A 24929-nucleotide genomic window follows, 5' to 3' on the forward strand; every position below is an offset into this window, starting at 1 on the left:
ACGTTTTCAAAGTAAAACCCATGGAGTCTATATAATGTAGAGTGATTCCAAAGCAGGGGTGGGGTAGCCCCAATTAAAAAAAAGAAAGAAAAAAAAAAAAGAAAAACAGGTAACAGTGTACTCTTCTGCTTTTGGCTCACACAACTCACGTGCTCCCTGGTATAGCTGTAATAAAAAGCTAAAATGAATTGGTGATTGGTGAAAAATAGGTAATGGTTTATATAGTAAGTGATCTACAAATCGTTTGCATTGCTAAAAGTAATGGATAAACGTTTGTGTATGCTTGAAAATACACAAACCAGTGATATATGAAGCTAAAAGTAATCATAAAATATATGAGGGCGCAAACTGGGGCATCTACAAAACACTCAAATGATGGACTAGAAAAGCATGCATGAAACTGTCTTATTTTGTGCCAAAATTCCATAAACCGTATTATTTTTCTTCTTGTTTTATTCAAATACATCCAAATTGATGCCTTTGAGTTTGATGCTGCTTTACCCCCGATACCTGTTATTTTTTAGAGGAAGTGCCAGCAGCGACAGAAATTATAGGATGGGACCAGTAAGGGGCCATGAAAAGGTAATATTTTTTTGTATTTCAGCCCCCTGCCTCGGGGTGGCACTGTCTTAAAATCTAACAAAATGATCTAGACCAAATAGCAAAAGCCTAAAAAAATAAGGTGAGAAGTAACAAAAAAAATCTGGTAGGTGCTCATGAGCCAACATGTTCTTTATCCTAATAAGAGTATGAGAGACCAACAATTTGTTCACATTATTCATTAATGGAAACCTGCAATTCACACAGCTTGATATAATATTACTTTAACTCTTTTTCTGCTTGAGGTTTTAGCATGTTAGAAAAAATTAAGACAGGATTCTTTGGCAATAGGTTACACATGATAACACCTTAAGCTCACAAAAAAGTGTTTTAGCTAATTTCTATTTCTTGGTTACAAAACATTGGCTTTGGTAGAGTTGGCTGTAATACTGAAGTAAAATGGCAAACACTCACACAGATATGCAATTTTATACACATCACACATACATACACACACACACAAATATAACTTGTCTGCCAAAGAACAGCTTTAGCGTGAGCATTACATCTATGAGATAAAGCAGAACAGAATAAGCTAGTAAGGTTGGCAATAGACAGGGAATGGAGAAGAAGAGGGAGAGGGAGTGGGAGAAGGGGAGAAAGAGAAGCGGGAGGGAGAAAGGGTGATGATAAAACTCCACTGTGAGCCCTCCTGTAAGCTCAGTCAGAGAGCATAGGAGCAACTGAGACCAAAGTGACTGGGAGTGCAAAGACAAGGGAAAAAGAGACCTACTACGCATGGCCTTTTTGATCACTTTTTGGGACAATCAGTAGGAAACACCTGAGTTGTGTGAGCCAAAAGAGTACACTGTTACCTGTTTTTCTTCTTCTTCTTTTTTTTTTTTTTTTTGCTCCTTTTGGTGGAACCCATTAACATTTCAAAGAAGTGCAAAAGGCTGGACACATATCAAAAGATCAAAAGTGGACCTTCTCTCATCCCCTCTTATGCTTTGTTTACTCTGCATCTCTGTGGGTGTATTGGTTGTGGCTGGAAAGGTTGATCTGACAAATTGGATCTTTTGATGAAAGCCCAACTTTTGTGGATTTTGCAGATTGTCCAGCTTCTACACCACTTTGCTGGAGACTGGATCTATCGCCTAGTGTGAGAAACAACAGGAGAGAGCACAAGGAAAAAGAAAATATTGTCATCCATCTCTAGCCCCCCACAGCCCACCCTCAGCTTTGGACGTCCCTCCTCTCTGTCTCTTCTTTTTGCACTCTATACCCACCCACCCTCATTCCACACACACACCTCACCCCCCAACAGAGCAGAAAGCGTGAAAAATCTCACTAATGAGTTTATTTGCTGTCAGATCTGCACTGATCTGTCAGTCCCTTGGACCATTCTGCTTGACACATTTCATAGTTGAGTAAGTTTCCTGCTTTTTGGCTAGAGTTAACTGTGCTAACGTTGTGCTGGCAGAGAGCTCATCAAGAGGGGAGCAACAGTGGCAGCAGGCAGTGTGACAGTATCTTGGACAGGGAGTCCCTAAAGCTGCATTCCACTGGTCTTCTTCCCTCGACTGGGACTTTTGTGTTTGTATGAGCCTTGTGGGCATCTTCAGCTTCTGTCTAACCACACAACTGGTCATCCACAGAAGTGGTACTGACTGAAAGACTGTGAAGATGTGGTGTGGGGCTGGGCCTCTGGCTGTGGTCGCTGCAGTTGTTTGGACTCAGTGTGTCCTTCTGGATGGGGTGGATGCCAAGAAGGAACGAAAGAGGCCAAAGGAGGCCACCCCACAACACACAGAGACATACAATGCTACTGTCTCCAACAGTGAAGAAGTCAGTGGGAGCATCAAGGTACAAAATGAAATTTCACTTGAAATGTAAACTGTTATATTTTTTCATTCATTTTTTGCTATTTTACGCTTACTATATATTTTCATGCACAAACTACTTCCTTATTAAGATAAGGTAAAGATAAGATAAACTTTATTAATCCCCAAGAGTAAATGGCAATATTGCATATAGAAAAACAAAAGTGCAGAATAAAGTTTGAAGTCACCCTGCACATATGTACAGAGTTCTTGCTAGCACAAATGCAGGGCAAATAAAGTGTAGTAAAGGCAAAAGCCAGGATAAGACAGGTGTGCCCGCTAGGTCAAAGCTCAAACAGTGAGATGGACAACAATGTGTGAAACTCAAAATGAATGATTTCCAGAGGTATGCCAGGAATGTGGACATCTAAAGGCTCATCAGTACATCAATTAGTGCACACTGCAGGGTCTGCTACCAATATTTCAGCCTATGTGAACAAACCAGGACATAGTTTCAATGATGAGATAAGTTTGGATATTTATCTATTGTATTGTCTCATTATGACACCAAGCAAGGTGTAAACTGAATATAGAAACCTAATTTGAAAGATCATTTTAGAATTCCATTAACTTCAGAGAATTGTGACTATGACAAGTTAAAAAAAAAAGTAATCTGTAACGGAAGACCACTATTGTTTTTTTTTAGAAACACATTCCTCTGGAAAGCAGTATTACAGTGGTACATTTCCATTTTGTTGGCCTTTGACTGTTATTTATTGCTTTATTGCTGGTGTTGCATATTTGCGAGGTTTTCCAACAGGATATTTGTTTTGCATTCAGCCCACCCATTATGTTGGCATTCTAATATAACTCACTACCCTATATACCAGTCTTCACTTCAGCTCCTACGAGCAGCCAGTCTGTGAATTCCTAAGTGTGACCTCCACTGTGTTTTTCCCCCTAGAAACCAAGCAGTGAGGTCTCTGTTGTATCTTTAAGAACACATTGTAGGTGGTTGTGGCCTGGTGGTGTTTATTTGACTTGGTTTGCCCTGTAAAAGCAGTGGCTGTGAAGGATGACCTTATGTCAGCCCTCAGGCCTGCTGAAGATTGCTCCCCACTGGGATTTCACTCTTCTGTCTTATCCCATAGAGAGAGAGTTTCTTCACAAATACTATTTCCCCTGAGATTTCTTACAGGCCCACTGTCATGATGTAACTCCTGGGAAAGGCAGATATTTAAAGACCTTCGTGATGTTGTTCCCAGCTCATTGGTTCTGTCATTCACAAGCCTAGTCTGTCTCCGCTGTGTCTGGGACATCCGATAGGGGCGGTGCGGCCCCAAAAACTGGGGCAGCATGCCGTGTAAGCCCCTCACAAAGCCCCATAGAAAGGGTCCTGAAAGAGAACACCTCGATGAGGATTAGCCCTCTGTGCCTCCCTCCTTAACATTCTTTTCATCTCATCTCCCACAATCAGAGAGTAATGACATAATTACTCTTAAGACAGTTGTTATGCCAGACAGTGTCTTTGCCAAACATTGTCACCTCTGACAAGAACCTGTGCTTTAACCTTGACATTTGTTCAAAGTGTATGCAATGTCACAATTGCTGGTTTGCTTGAAAAAACAAAACTATGCCACACACCATGAAAAGTGGTAAACTTGCTTTTCCTGGGTAGTTTGTAAGTTTATCCTATTACACATCTGTTAGCTCCCAGAGAAAACAACATGTCCATTGGAGCTGTCTTGGCAAGAAATTTGTGTTCTCAGACCAGCCAAACATTTACACTCCACATTTACATTTTTTCCCTTGTGCCCAGTGGAAACAGTTTTGATTATGGCATTCACTTTCTATCACACCAATTCTGTGTGGGCTGTTGGCTGCATGGAGTCATACACTGCTTTTTTTGTGGATTTTTTAAAAATGTGATGATAACTGAAGTCCCTTTCAAGCAACTGCGATCTCTATGAACCATCACATTGTACAATTTTAAAGCTGCACATCTGTAAGCTTTATTGCCTTCCACGCTAAAGATGTGAGGAATTTGTCACTGTTGAGAGCAGTGAGGGGTCAGTGATGGCTGTAACTGAGGGAGTCAAACATCATGACTGGCATGCTGAGTAATGGCTGGGTTTAGCTCCAGGTGAGGGTTTTTCTTTCCTTTCTTGCATCCTCAGTAATGATTAATACAACAGTAAGTGGGACCTTCTGCATCAATCTACACACTACCAGTGGTGTGAAATACTTATGGTCTATTGCTTTCAACATGTGGGATGACGAAAACTGTTATATAACATTGTACAATTACCTAATGAAGTCATCTGAAAGAGAGCAAAAACAAAACAATTAATAAACAGTCTTAGTCATATCTGAGAATTGCAAGTAAAACAAACTCCACAATATGAGTGTTTTCACCTCACAGACACTGAGGGAGTGTTTTATTTGGATTTTATTTAATTTGTAATAGCTTCAGATTGATGCCAGATTTTTAGAAATCCCTTAATCCTGCTTGATTCTTCTCATGTGCTGGTCAGGTTCCTGAAACCATGATTTTAGAAGTATTAATACACTTTACAGTAACTAGTCAGCTCCCAGAGAAAACAAGGGATGAGTGGTTCACATAAGATGGACATTTTATTTTGATTAGACACTTCAACAATTGAACTGCATAAAAAAATGGTACATTTAGTTTAGCAACCTAAAACAATTGTTTGAGATTTTAGGAAATATGCTTATTTTTTTCTTACCGAGAAAAGATGATGAAAAAATTGATAGTACTGCCTTTCCTCTCAAGTAACTATAAATTGCAACCACCAGCTGGTTATTGTAACTTAGCATAAAGCTTTGAAACAAGTAGAAACTTAGTCTGGCTCAGCTAGTGGAACAAAATCTGTCTACCAGCCCCTCTAAACCCCACAAATGAATAAATGTTTGTTTAATCTGTAGAAAAGTCAAAGCTAGGTTAAGCTAGTCAAAGCTAGCTGTTTTTGATTTTGTAGTCTTTATGCTAAGCTAACTGTCTACATATGTTCTTAACAGATGTGAGTGGTAGTCATCTAACAAAAAAAAAAAAGAATAAATGTCGAACTACTCAGATTTTTTTGTTTTTTACCATTGTCCTTTTAAGAATCAGCATAATGTACTTTGCAGTTTAGGTTAAAACATGTTTGTGTCACCACCTATCAAAATCTTCCACCGATATCCACACATGACTGGGACTAATTAGTTGCAGAATAAAAACATCTTTATTATGAAACATAATACAGAACCACAGATGAATCATATAACTGTAGGAGGATCTAATGACTTCCCACCTGAAATACAATGCCCAATGTCAGAGCATGATGCAGCCCTGTCCCTGAGATGGCACTAGATCACTGGTGCTTTTCAACAGCTCATTTTACCTACCACAGGGAAAATGAGCACCCACTCTTATTTCAAAGCTATAAATTGTACACAAAACAGATGTGACACAGCTATCAAAATTCTTTTCACTACTATTGCCTTTTTATATTAAGACTAAGCCAAGATTGTCTGTGGTGATTGTTTAAGCATAAACACAAATGTATTCACTTTGTTTGGGCAACAGTGGACCAATCTTAAAATCAGGCTATATTTAAGAAGCATTCTCAGCTATATCATTATATAATAGCTATATTTCATTTCACCTTTAAAAGTTGGACATTTGGTTAACTAATAGCAGCGTCCTCATAGTTGTTAGAGTAATTACGTTTTGCACATGGTGTTTGCCAATTGAGTAATAACACAATCAGAAGGGAATAACATTGTCAACATTGCATGCCAAACTGTATTTAGCTCCTTGGCGATAAATCCTTAAGGCAATCTGTTTCTGTGATGTGCAGTGATGGGGAACACAAGGCTGGATGCATGATAATTGGGAAGCACGTAGGTTACGAGGATCTCCTCGTCCCACACAGCCTGGGGATCCCTGGCTCCCGGGGTGGGATTGGCCCATTAGGCCAGTTCACCCATGCATGGATGACTGCACAGGGAGTAGTACAGGGGTGTAAAAACAAAGGATTATAGAAGGCTCTCCATCATTCTGTCCAGTTTTAAATCTGTCTGTGTAACATTTTTAATAGCAGCAGGCTTCATGTCATTCTGTGTGGATGAACTGGTAAAAAAACAGATAATACATGAATGAAAATAAGATAAGTTCCACTGTACACATGGAAGAATTCAGGAGCTGCTTGCCATGGCGTAGAGTTTCAGGATCTGGTTGCAGCCCCAGAGACATGTTTTAACAGTTGTGTTTGTGTTTTTGGTGGCACGCTGCCCCAGGGAACTATTTTCCTATTTTATGGGTTCAAATAAATTCTACCTAATTTTCCCCAAACTACATGACAAACACACTTAAAGCGTAGAAGGATTATTCATGCTGACCCAAATCATTCATTTCTGGGTTATAACTTCTGATATGGTTCTCTGATTCAGTAATTGATCTACAAACTCCAAACACACACTGTGCTGTAGGTTAAAACAAACTATTCTCTTCCATCTTCTATTGTTCTAACAGGTACTAGGTACAATCAGTAGTGGAAAGTAGCAATATTTCCGTTTGGTGTTATTTTATACTTCTAATCTTCTACATCTCTGAGATAAATAATGTACTACATTTATACTCAGCAACCAGTTCCTTAAACATTTTGGCTTGTGACACCTTACAAAAAAACAATGTTTACTAGTTACATTTTCTCCTCTGAACTCCTCAGAGAGTTTTATTTATGTAACTTTTTAATTATAAAATGATTTAGTATTTTAAAGAACAGCCAAAATTAGAGAGAAGTCTAAAAATACAAACAGAAACAGAGCTTTATTTTTATTCTTTCTTGTCCCATTAATCATCCCAAATTTCCTCCAGCTCATTTTTATTCCTGGGATGTCAAATATTGATGCCATGTCAAGTACCTTTTGAGTCTCACACAGATGCTAACAGGCATCTTTGGCCTACATTCTAGGTCAACAGGGTTTTCAGTAGATAATTGTCCAGAACAACAGCTCTGGTTTTGGTTTTATGGTGATGGATTATAAGAAGGGATGTGTTTGATTCTAATGTCCTTTAATTGATGAGTGTTTGGAGTCCAAACATCATCTTTTCCAAAACCCAACCATGTAGATTTTGTGCATAAACCTAACCACACAGATTTGGTGCCTAAACCTAACCAAGTAGTTTTTGTCAATAAAGCCAAGCAGTTAGCATACATTTTGTCAGGTACTTGTGGTGTTGCATACTGTTGTGAGTGGGTTACACTGTTCTCTCTTGAAACCCCTATGCATCTTGAACAGATGCCAAAGATATCCTTTAGTGTCCATATGAGATGCCAAAGGTACTTGACAAAGCATCAGTATTTGACACCCGGGGATGATAATGTGTTGGTTCCTCATATTTGTCTTGTGATCCTTTGGAGACGGCCAGATCCCCAAGTTGGGAACCACAGGACAGAACTAACAAACTTTTTATAAACCAGTTAAATCTAAATTTAAAACTTGATCTGCTACAACAGTAAATGCTGCTTATGTATTCATGCATCAGTGTTCAAGACCGAAACCTGTTTTATTTACAGTATTGCCAAAACTTAGATGCGAATATTGATATAACTCTCATTTGTCAGTTACATACTGTATTAGATTAAACATGGTTAACTTAGCTTAGCATAAAGACTGAAAACAGCTAGTCTGATTTTCTCAAAAAGTGACTGTACAAAACCTTGCCAAGAAGTTTCCAGACAGCCAGCTATCACTTCAGGAGACTTTTACATTGTTTACATTGTTGCATTACTTTTTCTTCAATTGAGTACTTCTTCTAAACTCTGGACACAATGCATACCATTCTTCAGATCTGAGGTTTAGTAACATGTCATGATTTATGCCCCATCAGTGAAGATGAACGCTGTCTAGAGGATTTAAAGTTTCTCACCTTTCGACAGTATACTTAACACATTCTCGCTGTCCGTGCTAGAAAGGTGTGTGCTCACACCTGCCGACAGACGAAGCCACTTTGAGGCACCCACACATCAGCAATGATCAAAGCCAGAAGCATGGTGTTCTTCATCAACTCTCAGACGGATACCTGGATCTGCTCCCTCCCCACTTTGCTCACCACTTTTATGTGCTGATACGGAGTTATGCGAGGGAATCTATAGTTTATTTCACACCACAGTTGATGTTTCTGACAGGTCTTTCTGTGTCATCAAGCAATATGGTTTTCACGTCTGTATGTGTGGAGACTTTAAAGTTCTTAGTCGAGACAAAGACTCACCTGCATACAATGAATCACAGTTTCTTTTTTCCAAGTTGTTCGAGGCATCCCAGCTGTCACTGGATGTATGTTATACTTTCACAGTGCAGATAGAGAAAAGCAATCTGCTTAATGGAAAGAGTAGAGCTGAAGATTAAATTATTTATACAGTGATTTGCTGTTATTTTTTAGCTCACAAATGAAAGTAATAATTACCTTGGTCATAGCCTTTCTTTCTTGAGCACAGAAAATCCTTGAGGGCAAGGTTTTAATGGTTTAATTGCAAAGGCGTGTGTTAAAGAGGATAACAAGCTCAGAGTACGGCTGATTTCCTGAAATGATATGCTGTCTTTTTGTTATTATGAAGCACGAAGATGTGTAATTATAAGTTATGTGTGGAGAAACTTGCTCTTTTTCAGATCCCTGGAAAAATAAGATAAAAACCTTTGACAAGAACAAATGATGCCTTTTTACTTTTTTATGAATTATTAGCCCCTGACTCTTAAAATCACATGGGTGTCTGAGATTGTACTGAGCTGTCTGAGGTGATGATTCACAGTTTTATTAGTAATCCCAGTGGAAATATACTGAAACTGCCATAGGCATGGAATAGTAGCACACCCCCAGCACAACCATAATCAGCATCATCATTATTATTATATTTGTTCAAGCTTACAATAAAAGCTACTGCTGCTTTTACTGCTGGATGTGTAATTAAAAACTCTTTGTTGACTAGTTTATCATATTAACTTAAAAGATTGTCTGTGTTGTTTACATTGCCTGCTGCTACCAAAAAATCTGCAGGTTTAATTCTTTCCCAAAAACAAGTAAACAAATTTACAAATTTGGCATGTTAATAAGTGTGAAAAACTAACATGACAATATTGTTTTCTGGAAACAGTATTGGGTAATGTACAAGTATTCTTGACTTGACCAGATCATTATTGCTTTTATCGCTTTCCAAGCCTCAAAATCACAACAAAAACAGAGACCGTTCCAACATACAGCCGGCACAGTGCCTGTTAAGTTGTTTATTTTGTCTGCTGTCAGAGAAAAGAGAAAGTCACAGAGAGAGAAACAGACTGCTGCAAATCCCAGACATAAAAAAACTGTTTTTTTATTCCAGCATATTGCAAAGACAAACAAGGAGTTACTTTATTGCGGTGGAACAAGAGTCAAGTCTTTAAAAGTGAAGAAAGGGGCATGTTGGTTTTGCAGATAAGTGATCCGTGTCTTGCTGCCAAACCTAAACAAATTCCATTTCAGACAGCTCACCTCTGTGGCTCATCGTTATCTCCTCTTCTATCTCAGCTGAAGGCACTTGACACTTGGGAAGGGTTAGAGTAAGAGTCAAGCTTGCTATAATTGGAATTTATTCAGCGTCACATTTTACCAGGAAGAAAGCACATCACTAGTGCACTATGCATAACAATACTGCATCCAGAGGTTTTCTTGGAGTGAGTTTCTCCTCTTCTTAACCAATACCAGTCTCTTATACAATAATTGATTGTAAACATGTTATTTCAGATAAGAAAACTAAGCATACAGTAGATTTGGAAACAGACAAAGAATTGCAAATCAAAACCTGCCTTTGTATACATATACATACTGTATATACTCATTAACTTGTATATTACATTTTCCATCATTACATTACTCAAACAAGCTGTTTTGATAAAGAAAATACTAATGTCTTTGGCTGAGCCATTTTGACATGCTGCTATAAACTACAGTAATTGAGGTCTGCAATCCAGCGGATGATTCGCTGTGGCGACCCCTGAAGGTAGCAGCCGAAAGGAAAAGAAGGAAGAATCCACAGAACCTTCATCACACACACACACACACACAAACAGACCAATTTTTCACCAGAGTGCTCATGGAAATTTTCATGTGCTGAAAAAAGAATCACTTGACAAGGTTTGTTTACGTTCATCTGAGCATACTGGGAAGGAACTGACATGGCACCTGAGTAGATTATCTGGAATGAATAAATAAGCATGTGAGTTAGGGTTTTGGAGAAGAATGGTGACTAAGCTGTGGTGACAAATTGAAAAGCTGCATTTCTCTTCGATGAATAGCAGTCAAGGCAGGACAGGCAGACAAAAAGAGGTTTGCTTTTCTTGATGTGTGGCACTATTTAATTGTACTTGAGGGGAAAGATTTTCCAATGATGGTTTAAAGGAAGAAATAATGACTGGATTTAACTTTGTAGGTACACCTAATTTTCGCAATAGTTTAAAAATCAATTCAAAATGTAACATATTAAACTGGTTAAAAGCAGGATTATTGTGAATAAATACATGTGGACAAAAATGTTTGTTCTTTGAACTGCCACTGCCACAATATAATAAATCATCTTTTAGGTTGACATCACTTTTGACTAGCCGTTGACATCACTAATCAGTATTGATTATAATGTAAATTTTTTCAATACTCTGTATTTTATATTGGTCTTTATTGCATATACTGATGTTGGTCTAACTAATGTGAGAACATTTTGTTTTCCTCTTTTTCTGCTGCAGATTTCAGATCACCAGAGAGTGGATCCACTGGGATCATGGATGGACTTTGTGAAAAGACCTGATGACAATTTTCCTGCAAAGTGTCGCAAACGCAAACGACCCCTGGTAAACCCAATAGATGGATAGTCAAAAAAAATTACATTTTCTTGTTTACTACAGTAATTGGTGAATAAGGAAACTTTGCATAATCTTTTTCACCTTAAGTGTGATGCGTGACAATATTCTGTATGTCTGTCCTTTGCTAGCCGGGCCCGCCTGGTCCTCCAGGTCCTCCTGGCCCACAGGGACCTCCTGGCTCTCCTGGAGCTGAAGTGACACAGGAAGTTCTTCTTAAGGAGTTCAAAGAGATGATTAAAGGTAGAAACATTAGCTCGTCCTCCATGTTGCTACAAAGAGATAACCTACAATTAAACATTTGTTTTGCACAACTTGTTATATATAATGTTATATAATACTATCATACATATTGGCATTTCATCACATTATCATGAGAGAATTGTTGAAATTAATATGAACTCATTCTGCACTGTCATAACCTGGATGTGTTTCTGTTAGAGGCCACAGAGAGGAGGGCAGCAGCACTGGACAGACAAACCAGCTCCAGCCACCTTCCGACAGCTCTCCTCACCCTGGAGGGGATGACCTCCTACCGCCGAATAGAGGAGGCTTTCCACTGCAAGCTCAAGGGACCTGTGGTGGTGGACAAGAAGACTCTGGTGGAGCTCCAGAACTTTCAGACAGTATGTTTGTTTGAAATCAAGTAAATGTTTATAAACTGGTTCAGCATTGCTTGTTCTTTGTGGCTAAAAAAGTAAACTTTGGGCTAATTCTACCCTGCATGGTTACATGTGTTGTCTCTGACCCATTTGTTTCTCTGTCCTGAATGCTGTGAGTGCTGGTATTCATCACTTAGTTTGCATGTGTGGGAGTAATGAAGGGATCATCTCCTCGCTGGTTACTGGCACAGGCAAAACATGCGGCGCAACTCAGAGACTCTGACTGGCTCTTTGGTCAAAAATATCTACTTTTTCAATTCTACACATCACTCTCTGGACAGCATACAAAAGGCACTCTGTCTCTGACTTGGAATAAAATGTGGAGAGGACAGAAATAGACACTGTTTGAAACAGCATGCAGTAGTGGAAGAACTATGCCTTGTTGGGATGGGCTGACAAGGCTGGAGGGAGGAGGATTACGTTTTGCCAAAGTATTTAACATGCTAACACAGCGCTATGTTGCTGAAAAAATGTTACTATGGCTTTGGTCATATTCTGAGTATTCAACTTTTCCTTTGAGTCAAAGCAGGCAGACAATAATGGGCACAAGGAGGCCTTAAACATGACAAAATGAGAAGAGATATTCATCTGTGCAACTTTGCTTAAAATTTATGGTGATTACCTGCTTGGTTAACTGCTGGAGTTAAGATGCCAGCTGCCAGGCCAGTGCTAGTAGCCTATATATCCAATATCCAGTACTTACATATTTTTCTTTACTAAAATAATCTTGAATTCCTATAAATCATCATATCAAAGTGTGAAGCAGAGAAAATATACCTCTCTTCACAAAAGTTATTCATAGGTAATGTCTGATTTGTGCATTTATCCATTCCAGTGTAAAAACAATAATAGGTTGGTTATTGTAGTTTCGGCTGCCTATCAACATGATCAACAGTCAATTAGGGTAGTCTACTTAAAAAACCTTGGTGCTCCACTAATGAAATCTGTTTCATAAATCAGTCAAATTTGGACACACAGATACAATACACACTTGTGTGATTTATGTTTCCTAAGATATTATTATTGTGATTTGGTGCTACACAAATAAACTGAATTGCATTGAATTGATGGGCATTGTAAGCCATTGTCCATAAATCCCCCTTCCCATAGTGTGAAGTTTTCACCAGCCTCAAAGTAATTCATCAATATTTAAAAAAATCAGCATTATCAAGACAGGTTTTTATAAGTCAGCAGTATAATTTTGCAGGTCAAACTCCAGCCAAAATGATCTTAACATGACAAGTTTTCGCTGATTTCCATCAACCCATCAACAAGTTGATTTCTTACCAAAATTGAGCTGTTTAAATACTGGTCTTGAGGATTAGCCCTGCTGAGTTGTCCATAATACATTTCTTTTTACAAATCCCTTCATAATCAAGCTCCTTCATACCTTAAAGACCTCATAGTACCATATTATCCCAATAGACCACTTCGCTCTCAGAGTGCAGGCCTACTTGTGGTTCCCAGAGTTCTCAAAAGCAGAATGGGAGGCAGAGCCTTTAGCTATCAAGCTCCTCTCCTGTGGAACCAGCTCTCAGACTGGGTTCAGGAGGCAGACACTCTCTGTACTTTTAAGGCTAGACTTAAAACCTTCCTCTTTGACAAAGCATATAGTTAGGGCTGGCTTCAGGCAACCCTGAACCATCCCTTAGTTAGTTATGCTGCTATAGGCCTAGACTGCCCGAGGACCATCGGTGCACTGAGCTCCCCTACCCTAACCCCCCCCCCCCCCCCTTCTCTCCCACCTCATGTATATTCCACCATTGAATGTTACTAACCTTGTGCTCTCTCTCTACCCTAGTTTGTGCTCTCTCCCTCCCTCTCTCTCTCTCTCTCTCTCTCTGTACCTTCTGCAGGTGTCCCTGGTCCTGGAGCTGTTTATCGCTTATGTGCAGTTACTGGCCCCACCAACTTGCAGTGTCTATTTGTTGTTTATTGTTGCTGTTCTTTTCTCTCTGCTCTATCCACTCACCCCAACCGGTCGAGGCAGATGGCCGCCCAAACTGAGCCCGGTTCTGCTGGAGGTTTTTTTTTCTTCCGTTAAAGGGAGTTTTTTCCTCTCCACTGTCGCCAAGTGCTTGCTCATAAGGGAATTGTTGGGTTTTTAGTTTTAGTTTTTGTAAAGTGCCTTGAGATGATTTGTATTATGATTTGGCGCTATACAAATAAAATTGAATTGAATTGAATTGAATTGAATTGAATTGAATTGAATTTCTTCATACAATACTTTGATTTGAGCCATTCAAGGACAGTCCAATAGATTTTTGCTCTAAAATGTCAATATATTTACTCAAATTTTTTTGTGCTTTCAGCCGCCTGCTAAAGGAGCCTTTCTCAGAGGATCAGGAATGGATCAGTCTACTGGGAGATTCACAGCTCCCATCACAGGGATCTACCAGTTCTCTGCTAATGTCCACATTGGTAAATCAACGTAACATCTCTATATGGGGTATAACATATAGGAAAGGCTTACAAACCCTGCACACCTATAATTTAGAGCAACGTAGTGTATGCCAGTTAATTGAACCTCTTCTCAAACATTCATCCTTTGGTTTGCTATCTATAGGCACTGAAGGTAAACTGAGATTGAATTTAAGATTATGTTTTGCAATATTTAAAACTGATTCACTATGATTTCTGATTCATTACCATTTCTGTCAAAAATCATTGTCAGCACTAGTTAATGTTAATAGTAATAAATACATTGCATTCCCTGTCACTGCTCCACATTAAAAGACAACTTGTGCTTCAACTGCTGATTGCTTTTAATGTTCGGTTTTGCATTATCTGTAATTTAATGCAGCCCGGATACAGCTGTAGGACAGCGAACAGTAAGCAGTCAGGTTGAGATCAATGGTACATTAACACTGCATTATATGCTCCATTGTTGCTGTGAGTGGGAAGGCAATTCTGTAACTGCCTTTTTACTATTTAAATAGGTAATTACAAAATGTATCTTTATTGAAGGACTATTGTTGTCGAAGTGCTGTGACAGTTGCAACAGTAAGCATTAAGTAAGTAAGTGAGGTTGAGGTTGCAGTAAGTAAGTAAGTTAGGTTGAGATCAATGGTGGGTGAGGGGTGAGCCAATATTTTTATGTGACTGTGTACATTCTTTTCCTTACAGACCATAATGAGGTGAAGAGGAGCAAGAGTCAGCTTAAGGCCAGGGACAATGTGCGGGTGCTGATCTGCATTGAATCACTCTGCCACAGATACACGTAGGTATTCATTATTGTCAAATTTCCCCTGAGTCAAAATCAAATATACTCATTGTTACCATATCATGTGTGATGCTGTGACACACGTTGGGCAGTACTGTGGCACCTATCACCAAATGAAGGTTAATAACATATTGTATACATATAAATAACTGATTGACATAACAAATTGATCTTGGGAGGTAATTAATCTCACGACAAATTCTCAACATTCTTGATTTAACAGTTTATTTGCTTTAACAGTGATATTTTATGGTGTTGAATGCTCCCATAACTTTCACCAGAATTTATGAGCTGCTAAAGGTGGTGTCTGTTATAGTTTGTGTGGAACCAGTTTGGCATTTCCTGTATAAAAGCAGAGCAGGTCTTTAAAGCAAATATACTCTTATTTATAGCCCTCATCTCTGTTGCCTAACTAATCTTTATAGACTCACCTTTGACACTAGTATTCAGCAGCACAGTGGTGAAATTCCCTTATAAGGGATATGAGAGGCAGATATTGAAGTATCTGATACTGTGGGCCTACAGTACATGATGAAAAATTAGAAATCCAGTCAGGAGTGGTCCTGAGTTCTTTCCAATATTTCAAAATTTCTATTTACATAAAGTCAGTGAAAATTGCTGAAATAAATTGCTCCCTAAAGTCTCCCCCAGGCTGTACAGAGCTCCAAAGCCTCCCTTCTAGTGTGGTACAGTGAGGGGAATGTATAAATAATATTATTATGATGAGTTACCTGACCCAAAAGAGTGCTTGGCTGTTGCTTTTTTCAAGTCAAGTCCGAGCCAGCCTTACCCCCACACATGGAAATGCAGAGCATGTGAAATGACGTTCACTGTGATGGCAGCTGGAGTGAAGACTAACATGAGTGATTTGCCATAAAAATGTTGCATTTTCCACTTAACAGGAGCCAGTGCTCTCACTGTGTGGTTAAAACCTGTAGAAATGTCACAGCCATTTGTACAGACTCCGAGGCCGTTAAAGGAAAAGTTTGACATTTGAGAAATGCATTTACTGGCTTTCTTGACGAGAGTCAGATGAGAAGAACAACACCACACAGAGGTGAGGCTATAGCCAGCAGGGGCTAAGTTAGCTTAGCTTGGAGACAACAACTAGCCTGGCTCTGTTCAAACTTCGCAAAATCCATGTATCAGCACCTCTAAAGCTGAGGTGATTAATATGTATCTCCATGATGTAGCTGTTGTCATATCTTGGCTAGCCTCTATTCCATGAAATTCTGGAACTCAAACACACAAACTGTCATTGAGCTTTTTTAATCATTGATTTAAGCCTCACATCCTCATCAGTTTTAAAGGTGCATTCACACGTTTAAATATAAAGTAGCTGGTTGTACCTGGCCTTGAGTCTATAGAGTGGACTAGTATTGTGATCATAATTATGCTTAGGATTGCAAGTACTTTACATACAGTTGAGGAGTCTGAGAATTTTCCTCTATAACATCTTATGATTATACCTTACTTTGTATTATTAGTCACTATTGTAGTATGAAGTAGCAAAAACTGAAAATATGGGTATACAAATAGTTCAATATTGTCCCTAAGTACAATGCTTTAGTAAAAATGATTATTTTCCACCACTCGTGAGGGATGTCAATTGGTGTCTATCAAACCTACAATAAAACTTACTAAGGTTGTTTGCCAATGCTCCCCATGGGCGGATGGTCTCCTCTAATTGGTCATGTCTTGCAGGCATTTAGAAACTGGTGCTGTGTTACTGGATGAGAATGTTTTCTCAGCTTGTCAGTGAATTTCTGCCCTGCTTAGTCAGAATTCTATCTCAGCTTCTGTAGGCATCCTCCTTTGTCCAACAAGACTGTCTGAGTTGGCTTCTTGTTGTTGTATGTCTAAAAGGTCTTGATTTGCACACATACATGTATCTGCAAAATCTAAGGCATGATGTCACATTGTCAGTCAGTTTGTCCAGGTTGACAGATGCGTTTTAAAAGTTTCAGTCAGCAATGCATTCAAAACCAGCCTGCAGCTCATGCTTTGCCTCACTGGTTCATTTATTCACAGACTTAAGTACAGGCTTTGCAGATTTTAGTTTTAGCCTATAGGTCTGGTAAAGATGAACTATGCAGTAATCCTAATGATCCAAAGCTGCTTGGCCAACAAAGCGATATGCATCTGTTTCCTGTCTTCTTGCTGAGTTAATTTCACATTCATGATGATGGTAGCTTTTATTTATCTAGATAGATATAACCAAGGTATGAGTCTTCTCATCAAAATTTAAGCAAGAACGCAAATAACTGTAATTGCAAAACATATCAAAGTATCATTTTCTGTATTTTGCACTTGAACATTAACATGGTCTTGGAGAATGCAGATTTGATATTTATTAAAAATGTCCTTATTCATGTGATTTCAGCTCACTGGAGATGATAGTTGGATTAGAAAGTAACAGCAAGATATTCACTGTCAGTGTGCAGGGGCTGTTGGAGCTGCAGGTAATCAGCATGCTAAGAGACACCCAAAAATAAAATATTTGTATTTGTGCAATTGTTTTCTTATCAGAGTTGAATATTCTGCTCTACAGGCTGGGCAGTACACCTCCATATTTGTGGATAATGCAGCTGGTGCTTCCATTACAATACAGAACGGTTCAGATTTCATGGGCATGTTGCTTGGTGTATAGCCCCACACATGAATAGGCCATCAGCCAGGCCATCTACTGCTGCCTTTTTCAGTGGACTGCTTCAGAGCACCATCACACAATACCAAACCACAGGGGAGGATAAAAGGAAGGATGTGAGCCTAATGCTGACTTGACTGCTCGTCAGATGCTTAAAGACAATGTGAAGAACTCAAGGACTGAGTTCATTTTTCACAGTGCACTGCCACTTCCCTGAAGAACTCAGGTGTCTGTTGCTTTACCAGCAGAATAACCTGAAAATAAAGCAGTGAATAAGTTTGTCATAGTACATTTTTCATGACTATCATGAATATTTAAAATATCAGTGTCAGTGTTCTGTGAATAGATGTCAGAAGAGTCAGAAAAAGTACATTTATGTGTTGTTGTATACTGACTTTCTACATGATTTCTTCTATATACACTTATGAATAATAGATGTTTTTATCATACATTAAAGCTCACATTTATATAAGTTATATGGTACATACACTCTGTGATGACACTGGACAACAGAAATATGCTTAATTGACAGAATATGGCTTCATGTAATCTTAGAAAAGTGATAGGTGACATACGTAATTACACATTTTATAGCATACGTATCACTGCATTTTTAGCTATGTTAGCAGTCTGGCAATGTCAGTTAGTCCACCACTTTGGTTCACGCTGAAATAACTCAACAACTATTAGATGGATTACCATGAAATTTTGTACAGACTTTTTGTTGTTTCTAAGGGTTTCTTTGGTGATTTCCTCATCTTTCTCTTCACCTTATAATTGCAGTTCTGGATCTGACTGAAGTATTTAAACAATTGGATTGTCATGTATACACATGTTCCAGCCCCCCCCCCCCCCCAACATGCTAAACTAAGATGGTAAACATTGTAAACGTTACCTGTAACTATCAGCATGTTAGCATTGATATGACATGCAATAAGCATGTTAGCAATGATCTCAAAGAACTGTGCCAAAGTAAAAACACTAAAAACTGTAGACTCTAGAGGCATGTTCATGTTACAGTGGAAAAACAAGTATCTTGCACAGTTTTGCACATTGGTCAGCGCAGTACTTACCACTCTTGATGGTGCCTGATGGCAAGGGTAAACCTTATGTGGCCAGCAGTAGACTGGTGCACTTCAGAAAGTAGTTGCATCTGTGTATTAATATTTCACCACGGGAATATCTTTATGTCTGGTCTTGCTCTAAGAGTAGTTTGTTATTGTACAGTTCTGGAAATTTAGAAACACAGGTGATTCAATTTTTGTCTGTCTTTGAATTCAACCAGTGGTCACTACGAATTGATTGCACCGCACCACCCCCCATCCCCAACCCTCTTTGCACATAATGGACATTTGTGCAAAAGTTGGTTTTCTGCAATAATGTGAACATGCACATAGTCTCGTTTGAATGAGTTCCGCATGCACCATTTCACTGTGGGAGAGTTGTAAGAGAACATTTGAGTGGACTGTGCTGCTTATTTTTACAGTGCCTTTTGTGTCATCATTTATCATCTGTTTACTTTTGCTGTATTTTTTTATTTTCTTGACATATAGATATTTGTAATTTATCATAACTGACCAGACCAGAAAAAGTAAAAAGCATTGAAATTTGATTGTATTTATGTTTGAAAAAATGTATTCATTGCATATGGTTTTACAGCAGTTATTGCAAGATAAAATTATATCTTTCTACTATTTTATTTCCTATAAAACCCACAATGTTTTATTACCCCATAAATTCCATATTTGAAATTAAACTGGTAAAAAACATTGCCATTTGGTCTCTGCACATAATAGTGATGCTTATTCAATACCTATGGGAGGGAAATAACCCATACTGTAATATTCAGAAGTCTTTTTTTGCATCTCTGATTTATCTGTTGAAACATTCTCTGCAGTTTAACAAAGCTTAACATTTCTCTGTAGCATGATTTTAATTGCAAAAGACAGAATACCTCAAATACCTTTGCAAACACTGGCAGGCTGCCTGATAAATAATGGCTGCAGTAACCTGTAGCATATTTCTAAACTATCTTGGTTGGATGAAATAAGACACTCTGCCTGTTATTCAGGATTGTGTGTTCATGGAACTAAATCTAATGACCATTACCTTTGTCCAAAGTGCTTTTCAGTTTAATTAAAACTGAGTAGCTGTAGTCAATCAAAACATAAAGCAGACAAGTTAAGTCAGGACTGTTTGACTCTTTGGTAGAAAAAAAAATTAGTATAATATTTCTTGGGTGGTGCCATGGGACAATCATAAAAAAAGCTATTAGATTTTTCAGTATGGCACAAATTCTCATCCTGCCAGTAGAATGAGCTTGTTAGCATCATTGCATGAATGCTTTATAACATAGCCTTCTGATGGAAGCATTGCTGAGATGCCAAGTGTCACATAGCGTACCCAAGGACCAACCACAAGAACGTTGCACCCATGTGCTATTTTAGCCACTGTAGTACACAATTCAGACTGGAATGGGCTGCTTGGTTGAAAAAACAAATATTACATTTTTATTTTTAAATGTACTGCCCAACATTTTGAGGTAACAAATAACATGCGTTTTTATTTCACTTCAGCCTAATTTTCCCATAGACATCAAATCAGGAGACATTTTTTTGAAAAAGTCAAATGAAAATAATGATGTTAAAAATGGACCATCCAGAATTTACAGCATATATTAGGTGGCTGAGATTGCTAAAGCAAATTCACTGTCCTTGTATTCCTAAGCTGTAGTTTTTCAATACACTTAACTGTGCAGGAATATTTGTATGTATAAATATAAATGCTAGACATAATATTTGCCTCTGTAATGCTCCAGTAACAAGAGAGTGGCACACACTTGTGAGTTTTGATTGTCTTGTTTTGTTTTTTTTTTTCCAAATGTGTTTAATGACAGCTATGTGAGCATGCCGTAACGCATTCACTGCTCTGCAGTGGAACTCAGAGCCTGCCAAATTGGTTGCGAAACCTCCCTGTGCCACGACTCTGACAGGAATTTCCCATCGCCCCATTATCAGCATCAGACAAGCTGAGTGATTGCAATTACATCTGCCCAAATGCTAAGAACAACTGCTTTTTCTCCTTTCCTTCAGAGGTACTGAGGTATTATGAATGGCCCCATTGTGAATCTGTGAGGTTTCTGTCTGCCTTGTAAACCAACATCGTTGCACTGTACAACTTTAATGAGACCTTAATTATGAGATTCCTCTACCTTAGTTACTGACTCATTGGGCAATGACTTGAAGCAATTTCCTTCATGTTCAGGGGTAGAAAACAAAGGGAGACCAGAACAGAATGTGACCATATATAACACCACATATTCCTAATTTGTGTTTTGCATAATATATAGAAGAAGAAGGAAAATCAACATTTACTTATTATTAAAAGTGTAAGTGTATGCAGTCAAGCATGGTTATGAAAGGTGACCATAGTTGGAGATCAAGTATGAAGAGGACATAACATTTTGGTAAGAAGCCAACCACCGGCCTGAACCCCATGCATTCTGTCTTTCTTCTGTGTTTGTCAGCACTTCCAAACATGGCTCCCTGCAGAGAGGAACAGACAGCGAGGCTCTCAGAGATGTCAGGCTCCTCTAGGCTATATTATGTTTTTAGTATGCCTGGATGTTTTCACAGCAGCCTAAGTTACTCCAAACAGAGCCAACCAGTCCAAGCCCTGCTGATACCGAGCATGCTCTAAACAAATCTGTTGCTGTGATACCATCCCCGTCCCCTCTGTCCTCCAAGTAAAGAAAAAACTGAAAGATAAGTACAATGCAGTGCAGCTCATTACCTGCTAATGTTCACATTAATACAATATATATTACTTATCTCACACCAAGATTGTCATGCTCTAATAAAGTATCTTACATAATGATAAAATGTAATTCGTTATTAATCCCTTCTTAATCTCTATTAAATTATTTCCTAGTGCTTCAGCAAATTGTTAGAAGGTCTTAACAAGAACAATGTTTTGTATGTGGAAATCCTGGCTTGTTGTCTTTTTAGCTTGCATTTAAACTGGTGAACACATGCATGTATGAATGTGAAGGGGTTGCTTGTACTGGGCTAACCCACGGGAGCTGCTTTCAGCAAAAAGGCTGGAAAAAGTTACATTGTAAAAAGTTACAAAGTTTTATTTAGTTAACATGTAGCAGTTCTCACTAGATATTTCCTTAAGGCATTGGTGTAGACCAAAACCAGAGCTAAAACAATAGAGTCAGTAGTGGACTTTATCTGAAGGCAAAATAAGGCTCTGAATGAGAGGTAATGTTGCTTTTGAAATAATAGCATGCCTGTGTTGTGTTTGTAGGCTAAAATTGGTTTAATTTTTTTGAACAATTTCATCACTGTTTAGAAAAAACATTAAAAGGCATCTATACCTATATCCATTTATTGTACTAACATTTACAAATGTAATCTTGGCAGGAAACTCCTTTTAAGGATACAAAAGTTGTTTTTGTTGAATGACTTTTACTGTTAAGCAATATACATTATATAATAAGAAACACTAATTATGCTTTACCATACCTTTATTAAATATTCTTTTTAAGAATTCTTTTTTTAGTTGTATGAACCTCTTGGAAAACTTCCCCTGTACTAGTGTGCAAAATGCATCTCAGTGTAGTATTACAAAGAAACACCAAAATCGATAAAACTGGCTGGAACACCATGGCTCTGAAGCACAACAGGCAACCTAGAAGGGACATAAAGGGAAATGACCAGTACATACAGTATACCAGGGAGAATGATAGTGGATGGGTGACACAGTGATTAGCACAATTGCCGCACATCAAGACAGTTCTGGGTTTGAATCCTGTTTGACACTGGGGCCTGTCTGGGTGTGCGCCTGTTTTCTCTGGGTACCCTGGCTTCCTTTGATTGTCCATACACGTGCAGTTTGGTGTAAGATTAATTGAAGACCCTAAATTGCCCATAGGTATCAATATAAGTATGAGTGTTTGTCTCGGGTATGCCACACCTGTTTCCAAGTGTTAGCTGGGATTGGCTCCAGGTCACTGTGACCCTGTAAGGATAAGTGGTAGATAATGGATTGCTGGATGGATGGATGATGATGGGTGAAGAACAGGGGAAGTCCAGGGACCTCTGTTGGCCAGATGTGGTAATGACAGGAATTCTGACAGCTCACCGTTTGTCTCTACTATATTTACACCTCAGTTTTTTTCCCTCTGTTATAATAAGATATATTAAATACATAGGGTAAATAATATAGTGTAGTAATGGAGTAAAAGTATTTGAGCACCAAAAACATCAAAACCTTTCTGCAACCGATGTAACATAAATGTGTCATTATCTTCCTTTGAATAACCTTGCCCTGTTATTGCATTTACTTCTTAAATTTCAGCTGTCAAGTACATTTGAGGCTTCTATCAGTCATGCAAGGTTACTCAAATTGTGTGTCATGTCTCTGTAATATTTACTTCTCTGCAGTGTAACAGGTTCACTCAGCAACCTCTGAACATACTACACCAGATGTAAGGACATGTAAGGACACGGGGCACATTTTAAACACTGGACCAGCTTGACATTTAAACTATCCCTGCCGCCTCGTACACACAAACACACAAACACACCACTTAGCATGGACAGGCGGCAGGAAAGAGTCTGTTGTATAGGGGGGTGGAGACGGTGGGCTTTAATGACACAGCATCTTTCAGAACACTGTTTCCATAATTATCCTCTTTCTGACATGGATCTGTCACTGGCATTGATTGTTTGCCCTGATGCCCACCTTCTTGGGGACAGAAGTGTGTGAGTGCAGAGGGGAGGGAGATGAGTGGTTGTTTGGATTCCCTTGTCCTGGACAGGTTGCATTCAGGAGCCCATGGGAGGCCCAAATTGGAGCCACTGGTGAGATTGGTATCGTGTTAATGGCTCAGGAGGCTCCAAGATACATAGCAGCAAAACCATAAGAGGCACTGGAATGTGGAGCTCCCTTGAATCATTGTCATAATTAGGGACAATTGCACAGGCAGACCCAAGACCTATTGTGCTCATTTGGAACCTGTCTTGTCTGACTGTTTGCATGCCTTACTGCACTGTCTGTGTCTGTGCTTTTGTGTGTGTTAAAGGAATAGTTTGGCATTTAGGGAAACATAAAGATGAGGAGATTGACACAACTGTAATCTCATGCCTGTGTGATTAATATTAAATTTGTCCTGGGAGACAGTGTTGAAGCCTACCTCTGTCCAACTTATTGTTTTACACTTGGTTTGGTATGCATTAAAACAGGAGTTTTCAAAGTCTGATACTGTGGCCATTCCACCCTGGGGAAATTTTGGAACTACACTTCCCAGATATGTAGCAGCAGAATGCTAATACTATGGCTGTAAACTACAACCTGATTGCCATTTTTAGGCTCTATTTCATAGGTCACTAACAGGCGGACCGCGGTCCGGGTGCGGACCCAGAAGCCGCCCCATACGGACCCGGACGTACAGCCAAAACAGAAGATTGTGATTCAAAACCTAACGGGGCGCTTCTATTTCCAGCGGCGCAGCTTTTTTAGACTTTACAGTAGTGGAAACGCACAGACCAATTGCATGCGAGTTGAGTCTGTGCATCCCAGGCGGTAAACATTACGACTCTACAGTGTAAACAGCGCTAGAGGCAAGTTACACATGAAAACAGTGTTGCCAACTTAGCGACTTTGTCGCTATATTTAGCGAGTATTCAGACCCCTCTAGCGACACTTTTTAAAAAAAAAAAGCGACTAGCGACAAATCTGGCGACTTTTTCTGGTGTTACTGGAGACTTTTGGAGACTCTGATGTGTCTGTACTGCACCGGTCTTACACTTCTCAATTTACCGCAGTAAGACGGCAAATCAGCTGCAGCCGCGGGCCCCTCCCCCGTCCCAAAGCCTTCACAGGCGGCCCAGTCCTCTCGTAGCAGTCCCTCCCTCCCAGCTGCAGTCACAGCAGGAAGTGTTCACGCCTCCGCGTCCCGACTGCAAATGAATCGCGCGTGCGATCATGTAAGTGTGTGATCTGTACTGATGCATGACATAATAAAAAAATAAAATAAAATAAAATAAAAAGTAAAATGTTCTTTGTCTAAAATAAATCACTGCATTTGACTCAAACAGCCTCAGTCATTTACAGCAAGGCAAATGTATTTA

General features: G+C 39.0%; 1 protein-coding gene across 1 annotated transcript; it reads left to right on the forward strand.

Annotated features, from left to right (window-relative positions):
• Positions 1-1273: 1273 nt before the first annotated feature.
• c1qtnf12 (C1q and TNF related 12) lies at positions 1274-19561 on the forward strand. Its single transcript, XM_026333423.1, has 8 exons — positions 1274-2406; positions 11145-11249; positions 11390-11501; positions 11700-11884; positions 14233-14341; positions 15047-15140; positions 17527-17605; positions 17695-19561. Exons 1-8 carry the CDS (start codon positions 2227-2229, stop codon positions 17791-17793), a joined length of 963 nt encoding a protein of 320 aa, XP_026189208.1. The 5' UTR covers positions 1274-2226; the 3' UTR covers positions 17794-19561.
• The last annotated feature ends 5368 nt before the right edge of the window (positions 19562-24929 follow it).

This window comes from Mastacembelus armatus, chromosome 7 (genome assembly GCF_900324485.2).
Source record: "Mastacembelus armatus chromosome 7, fMasArm1.2, whole genome shotgun sequence".
NCBI lineage: Eukaryota > Metazoa > Chordata > Actinopteri > Synbranchiformes > Mastacembelidae > Mastacembelus > Mastacembelus armatus.

Coding starts and splice junctions, on each gene's coding strand:
- c1qtnf12 (XM_026333423.1), top strand. CDS start 2,227: ATGTGGTGTGGGGCTGGGCCTCTGGCTGTGGTCGCTGCAGTTGTTTGG. Junction 2,407..11,144: donor AAGTCAGTGGGAGCATCAAG/GTACAAAATGAA, acceptor TTTCTGCTGCAG/ATTTCAGATCACCAGAGAGT. Junction 15,141..17,526: donor TCACTCTGCCACAGATACAC/GTAGGTATTCAT, acceptor ATGTGATTTCAG/CTCACTGGAGATGATAGTTG.